Here is an 8,106-nt window from a genome sequence, read left to right as displayed (position 1 = left end):
AAGTGATACTTTAAAAAACTCTTCTATAAGACCAAAAATGTAATCTGTTTCTTGTCAAAGCCCAAATCTCCTTGAATAAACAACAAAATAATTTATTATACATGAGAACTAACCTGCAGACACGGGCTGGAAAATATAACTTTTGCCAAGAACGACACAGATACTGTGAATGATCAATCACTCTGATCCAATCAAGTTCATCCATGGACACTTCAATGAAGTATGAATAAGACCTATGAGTCAAAAGGAAAAAGGCAGAAAAAAGGACCATATTAAAATAACAATACAAAGGGCAAGAGCAGGATGGAGAGGTCAATGGGGGGGGAGGGGGGGCGATGTCTATAAAACTTTCAATAATAAAGATAAAATTTTTAAAAATTAAATTAAAAATTAAACAATAAAATAAAAATAACAATACAGAGTTATCTATATATATAAAAGCCTAAGTGACCATTCGACTGGTAGCTATGATGTGCATTGACCACCGTGGGCAGATGCTCAACACACAGGCATGGAACATGGAACAGACTAATGAATCTCAGAGGAAAGGGGGGAGAGCAGGAAGAGATTAACAAAATATTTTCTATGCATACTAGAGGCCTGGTGCATGGATTCGTGCACCAGAGGGGTCCCTCGGCCTGGCTTACGCCCTCTCACAACCCAGGACCCCTCGGGGGATGTCAGACTGATTCCTGCAGGCCAGGCCAAGGGACCCCACTGGTGCACGAATCTGTGCACCAGGCCTCTAGTACTTTAATAAAACATTAACAGTCACAAAAAAACACAATCTTCACAAATTACATTTTCTACATAATAATCAAATGTGGATAATGATGAAATCTATATAGATCCCCTATTATAGCATCCACCACAATGTACTAAAATTGTCTCTCAGCATGTATGTCTACTTTAGTAGATCACAAGCTGCTTAAGAACAAAGATCATGCCATATGTATTTCCATATACCCAGGCTCTAGCACAGTGCTTGACACATAGGCATGGAAGACATTTGTTCCTTTTCAAACAGAGCCAGGATGGCCTGCTCACACCATATTTGCAGATTAATAAGGCCGTGACAAAGACAGGACAGAACATAGAAGTTAGGTGTGCCTTCTCCTTCTACCTTCCCGGCCTGGGAGCTCAGTCCTGCACTCTCAGGAGGAAAGCCAACTGGAGTGTTTCTCCAGAGGCCAGCTGATCTCCCACTCCCTCCCAGCCTCCTACCATCCCACACATACGTGCAGCCAGCAGAAAAATAAATGACCTGGGTGAAGAGATAATACATGTTTCTTTTGGGTACAACTTAAAATTTGGCAGCTAATAACCTGGCAGTAATGAAAATAGCCTATCACCCTCCCTTAGTCAGCTACACCGAACCACTCCATGCTAGTCCCAGATTGAACAAATCTATATTCCCCTGTCATGAGCCAAATTTAAATTTGAGATGCAGTTATTACTTGTTCTGTAATATCAACAGGAACAATCTGAGAAGATTTAGGTGACCATAAATGTCAGCCTGCAACCAACAGTTGTGACCAGAAAAGGTCAGCTTATTTTGTCATCCCTCATTTTCTGCTGTCCTCTCCCTCCCATTCATTTTATTGCTCAGTCTCAAACTGGTTATAACCTTTTATTGAACCTCTCTGGGTTATCAGAAATGCAGGATATAATTTTACAACACATGTCAGAATCATTTTTGGTTAAGATTCTGGATTTTTCACCTTTGCTTAGAATGATAACAACTTCTGTGAGAAAAGAATGGCCATGTGGTAAACTTAATGTGACGCAAATAGTAAAACCAAGTGGCCTATAAATATTTAATATCATGGAAACAATGATAACTACTTTCAGTTTCAGCATACTCATGTTTTATAATTTCTATACTAATTTCATTACTAATGAGAATATGTAAAGCTTTTATAACAGTGCATACTACATAACAGTAATGAAAGTGCTATATGTTATTATTATACTATTATTAATCACTCTTAGAAATGACATGTGAATTACCTCCATTTTGCCAACTAAACACCATGTTATATCCAACAAGATATGTATCAGAAATCTTCTTAATTTAAAAAAACAGATAGAGATAACTTCAGGACCTCAAAGACCCATGTATGGGAGATGCTGAGTCCCACTTCATAAAGCTTCTCTCATTCTTGGCTCAAATGGCCTAAAAGGCCAGGATGGTGGCCAATGGTGCTAACGAGAGAAATGAACTAACCTGCAAGATTTGCCGGGTAGCCCAGCCGGGATGGCTCAGTGGTTGAGCATCGACCTATGAACCAGAAGGTGATGGTTCAATTCCCAATCAGGGCACATGCCAGGTTGGCGAGCTCAATCCCCAGTGCGGGACATGCAGGAGGCAGCTAATCAATGATTATCTCTCATTATTAATGTTTCTATCTTCCTCACTCTCTCTCCCTTCCTCTCTGAAATCAATAAAAAATATATTTAAAAAGTTAAAAAGATTTGCAGGGTATCATCACCAATACTATTACGCCCTTCATGCCCAGACTCAAAGAGGCATGAGTAGGGCCTAAGAGACTCTCTGCACATCAGTTTTCTGGAATGTAGGGTTTAGGTTAATGATAAGCAGCAATGAGAGAGACAGTTCAGGTCTTGGTCACCCATACTGCTCTGGAACTTTGGCCATCATGGCTGAACCCTAGAAACCACAGTGGGTAAAGGTATCAGAAAGGCTAGAAGGAAGACAGAACCTTGAAGCTATTGCCAAACTGGGTGGATTCTTAGGCTAGAGTCTACCAAATTTTCTTCACAAATTTCTTTTCTTTTGAAGATGATATTTATCCACACACTAAGAAACATTTTTTTCATCTATACGATAAAATGCATTTATTGTTATAACATCCGAAAGTACAGAATCAAGTAAATAAGTAATGGGAAACGCATAGGGTAGAATACCAGATAACCATATAAAGCAGGGGTCCTCAAACTATGGCCCGCGGGCCACATGCAAATTCAAATATTGTATTTGTTCCTGTTTTGTTTTTTTTTTACTGCAAAATAAGATATGTTCAGTGTGCGTAGGAATTTTTTCATAGTTTTTTTTTAAACTATAGTCCGGCCCTCCAATGGTCTGAGGGACAGTGAACAGGCCCCCTGTTTAAAAAGTTTGAGGATCCCTGATATAAAGTAACATTTTAGGGGAATATTTTTAAAGGAGAGAATATTCACAATGTATTCATTAAAAAGTGAAGTTAACCCAGCCAGTGTGGTTCAGTGGTTGAATGTTGACCTATGAACCAGGAGATCACAGTTCAATTCCCAGTCAGGGCACATGCCCGGGGTTGGAGGCTCGATTCCCAGTAGGGAGCAAGCAGGAGGTAGCCGATCCATGATTCTCTCATCATTGATGTTTCTCTCTCACCCTCTAACTTCTCTCTGAAATCAATAAAATTATATCTAATCTAATAATAGACAAACAGAGTAATTGACCGTACCTTCGCTACGCCTCCCATTGGCTAGTCAGCATGATATGCAAATTAACCGCCAACAAAGATGGCGGTTAATCTGCCTACGTAGGCTCCAACAGGCAGAGTGAAGACTAAAGGTGAGCTGGAGCCGCAAAGACATAAGATGGAAGGCGGCTCCAGCCAGGGCCACGAAGACAGAGGACGGAAGGCGGCTCTGGTTTCTGTTTTGTGTATGTGTGAGAGATACTATGCATAACAAAAACACTAATTAGATATATACAGATTAATAATGGGTGGTGAGATCACTAGCAATTTTTATTTATTTGTAATTTTCTATGTTCTGTTTTCCACAAAAAAACTATATTCATTACTTGATAAGCAGAAAAGGAAAAAAAAAGGGGGGGGGTTAAAGGAATAAACCCTTTAACTCTTTCCTCAGAACAAAACTTTAAGAGAAAGAGCCAAGTGATCACAAAGAAATAAATCATCAAATCTGAAAAACCAAAGCAGATGACCACACAGTTGTCATCTCACTCAAACACAACATTCGTTTCTCTCCAAGTCAGACAGACTCACCGGCTGTCTCGGTCCCACAGGAGTATCCGTATGTGGTTGATAATGGACGGCTGGCCTAGCTTAATCTCAATGCCAGAACGGCAGTCATCATCAATTGGATGCCTGGAAAATCCATGGTCCAAATCATAATTTTGAGTATCACCATCTAGTAAGGCAGATTTCAGCTCCCCCTTAACAACCTGGGCTCCATACTTCATAGTTGCAATGTTTTCTTCTGGTACTACAGTTAAAAATACAAAAAAGCAAGGTTAATGGTTAGTTATGAAATTACTCTGTAGCTTGGGGAGAAAAAGCAAATTCTAGGATTCTAGTATGTATATTTAATTTAAAATGGCAGAGACAAGCTTATGAAAATAAAAGATATGCAGAGTCTATGAGGATTAAATTTAATGGCACCATCACAGCCACAAACTACTTGGAACTAATGTTATTAAGAAAAAGTTGATAATACTAGAAAAAACACATGTACTAGCACAAACAATCAGCTCTGCTCAGTTCTTTCTATTAGCAGTTTCAATTTAATATGTACTAGACAAAAACAGCATGTTAGACAAGCATGTCAAACTCAAGGCCCACAACGAATATTTTTTGTGGCCCAGCCAATATAAAGGTATGTAAGAAACGTTTTAATAAAAATTTCCTAACTTAATTTTTACAATGTCCTGTTATACATAATTATTAACAACAAACTACAACATTCGCTAATGACTGATAACTATAATCATGTTGCATTCATTTCCTATATGCGCCTTACACGCAGGCGCACCATTTCTCTCCACTAATAGTAGCAGCGAATATTTTAGCAGCGATTGCCATGCCATTAGTGTTGTACTGACTTGTTTGGTGTGCACAACAAGAAATATTTCACTTTTGGAGAACAAGAAAAATAGGTTTATTTGTGTTACACTTATTAATTTGTGCAGTTATTTAGTATCTAGTAAGTTAATGTTCAAGAAAAAATATTAACTTTTATTAAAATGTTCTATTATTTTGTTAACAATTACTCATTTATTTCAGCCCTTTGTATTCAGCATGTCTCTATTGAAATTTCATTTTCTATGAAAACTGAAGCTTTTGTTTGTTTGCAGCCCACATAAACTTAAACCTGTTTATTTAGCCCGTGTTAGCCTTTGAGTTTGAAATGCTTAATCTAAGACAGGGGTGGGCAAACTTTTTGACTCGAGGGCCACAATGGGTTCTTAAACTGGACTGGAGGGCCGGAATAAAAAGCATGGATGGAGTGTTTGTGTGAACTAATATAAATTCAAAGTAAACATCATTACATAAAAGGGTACGGTCTTTTTTTTTTTTTTAGTTTTATTCATTTCAAACAGGCCGGATCCGGCCCGCGGGCTGTAGTCTGATGATCTAAGATGACCTATACCTGCCATCTGGACTGAGCACAATGTATAAAGCAGAGCAGACAAGTCAGACATCTCAATAAATAACAGAAAAAGAGAGGTTCCAATACAACAGAGCTATTGGTCATACATGGATGAGCTAAATCAATCGATCTAGCTGAAAAACAAAAATATATCTACAACAAGATATATTTTTTTCACTTGAGTATTTTAAAAAATGAAAATTCAGATAGTCTGTCATCAAAGTCAGTATTGTGGTTATAATTAAACACTCTCCCTTTCCCAACAGTAGATTTATTAAGTGTCCACTGTCCTTGAGACTCTGAAGTCCTCTATGCACACTTTGCTTCACAGATCTGGAACCCATACTCCAGGAACTAACATTCTAAAACCGACACTCTCCATGGAGAGACCTGAGGCAGCATAAAGTAGACATCAAGAGCTTGAGCTTCAAAGTCAGAGTTTAAATAGTGGGGCTCCACCTTTAACCGAGTGTGTCACTTTGGGAAAGTTACCTTCTCTGAACTTAAATTTCTCCATAGGGCAGTATCTATCCCCCAGGTGTTTCCATTTTTTGTTTTTGTTTCAAAGATTAAATGAGATGATGTTTGCAAAGCACATAGTAAACTCTAAGAAAAGACTGCTGTTGTTATTATGAGCCATAATTTTTAAAGCAACAATAAGAGAACTAAGCAAGTTTACACACAGTAAATACTAGTAAATAGTGAAGCCTCATAGTATGTATACATCTGGGCTATGTGATTTGAATAGACTCAAGTATGAGCCATAATTAGGTTCTTAGGGAAAGGGGGTAATTCATTATTGCAGCTCACTTGGAAAATGTGGAGTTTAAAAAAAAATTTCAAATGAAGACAGGTAAGAGAATGACTCTGGGAGACACTAAGTGCAACTGGAATGCAATTGGGATGGCTTTAGTTAACTTGCAAAGACTAAGGCAACTCAGACACAAAACAAACAAAACCTAGTCCCGCTCAACTTCTTACCACCAGAAGTTTAAGTGCCTCAGATTTATAACTTAAATTCTATTTAGCTCATGGTAATCATACATATTCTTCATATTTATTTTTCATTTCTTTAACAAACCTTATTAATTCCTTTGACTTCTCATCAAAATCCTTTGGAGTGTAATATTACTACTACATCCATTTTGCAGATCGGGAAGTGTGGGCAGGAGTTTAGATGGACTTTCCTGACCAAGGTCACACGGCTGGCCAGTATTAGAGCCACAATGAGAACCAGGCAGTCTGTCTTCAGGGGCCCTGCTCTGATACCTCCTTCATGAACAGTATTTGATGGGAAGGACATACTTATCCCCTCTTTCTAACCCCTTCCCTCTAAGGTGACCTAAGTCGAGAGGAAAGAAACAGATAGTATGATATATTTTTAAAAGTTAGACAAAGTGAGAAAACCTAACCTTGAGACTCAGGCTTTACCTGAAACCACTTGGTCTCTGTGAATCTGTTTTCTCATCTAAAAATAACACTTTGCCCAACTGCCCACAAGATTACTGTGAAGGTCATGCTACAAGTACTGTATAAGTACATGCTAAAGTACTATATAAGTGTAGAGTCTGATGAGTCACAAAATATTTACTGTGGACTTGTTCTGTACCCCATACCATGTGAGTGTCTAGGACCAGCTCAGTGAACTAGACAGAAAGGCCTGCATCCTGACAACTCCAATCTAGAGATGAAGCACTTTATAAAGAAGCAAACAAACAAAAGTTTCAAATTTGTGCTTTTCAAATATCAATGATGTGCAACTTGTTGGTAAGAAGAAACCTGAATAATCCCTTATAGCTGAGCATGAGAGGTTGGTCCAAAGTCTGCTGCTACCGACCACTGAAACCACCTCCTCCAGTTCTGACACCACTAGTCAGGGCCAAGACAACAAAAGGGGGAACTCAAGCTTTCAGATTCAGAAACTGCATTACCCTTTGATTTTCTCTAAACATAAGCTTCTTCACTTATCAAGCTAGGAATAACATACTACGCACAAGAGTTTCAAGGGACTGTGACAAAAGGTCTAAATTTGAAATGAAACTTCTACCAGAAGTCTAAGTAGTCTTTTGAAGTTTATTTCAAGAGTGCTTGAGAACTTTTCTGTTTTTGATACAGATTCCCCAAAAGTATCTTTCATTTCAAAACAGGCAACATTTACAGTGGCAATTCTCTCATGGTAACTATAATCAGAGTAACTCACAGGATAAAAATACAAAACCTATGGCTAAATGATAAATTTAACACAAAAGGTAAACATGAGAAAATCCAAATCATAATAAAATAATTCAAACCATAAATATTCTTATCCTATCTAATAAAAGAGAAACATGGTAATCGGCGTACGACCACTACCCTTCCCATTGGCTAATCAGCGAGATATGCAAATTAACTGCCAGCCAAGATGGCCGCCGGCAGCCAGGCAGCTTGAAACTAACACGAGGCTTGCTTGCTTCAGTGACGGAGGACCAACGTTCTCCCCACCTGCCGCTGCCGGCCTCTGAGCTGCAACTCTAAGCGACTATGTTACAAATATAGAAGTTAAACAAAATCCCAGAAACCAGCTTTAGTGCCGGGCTTCAGCCAGCAGGATCACAACATTGTAAGCAAAGGCCAGAAACATACTTTAAGCAGCGGAGGCCTAAGAGCTGGAGCCAAGCCTCAAAGCTAAAGCTGGCCCAGAATTAAAAAAAAAAAAAAACGAGGGGG

General features: G+C 38.6%; 1 protein-coding gene across 2 annotated transcripts in view; it reads right to left on the bottom strand.

Annotated features, from left to right (window-relative positions):
* The window catches only part of BTBD9 (BTB (POZ) domain containing 9), a 444,722-nt gene that overhangs the window by 369,459 nt on the left and 67,157 nt on the right, over nt 1-8,106 (bottom strand). For both annotated transcript variants that reach the window (XM_006775885.2, XM_006775884.2), the window contains exons 5-6: nt 4,017-4,236; nt 202-233 (exon numbers count right to left, since the gene is read on the bottom strand). In XM_006775885.2, the coding sequence (XP_006775948.1) occupies nt 202-233; nt 4,017-4,236 (252 nt within the window). The remainder of the gene's footprint in view (nt 1-201; nt 234-4,016; nt 4,237-8,106) is intronic.

The sequence above is a fragment of the Myotis davidii genome, unplaced genomic scaffold, assembly GCF_000327345.1.
Source record: "Myotis davidii unplaced genomic scaffold, ASM32734v1 scaffold289, whole genome shotgun sequence".
Lineage (NCBI taxonomy): Eukaryota > Metazoa > Chordata > Mammalia > Chiroptera > Vespertilionidae > Myotis > Myotis davidii.
Note: the sequence above shows the minus strand (reverse complement) of the source record. Positions and strands in the feature narration are given on the sequence as shown.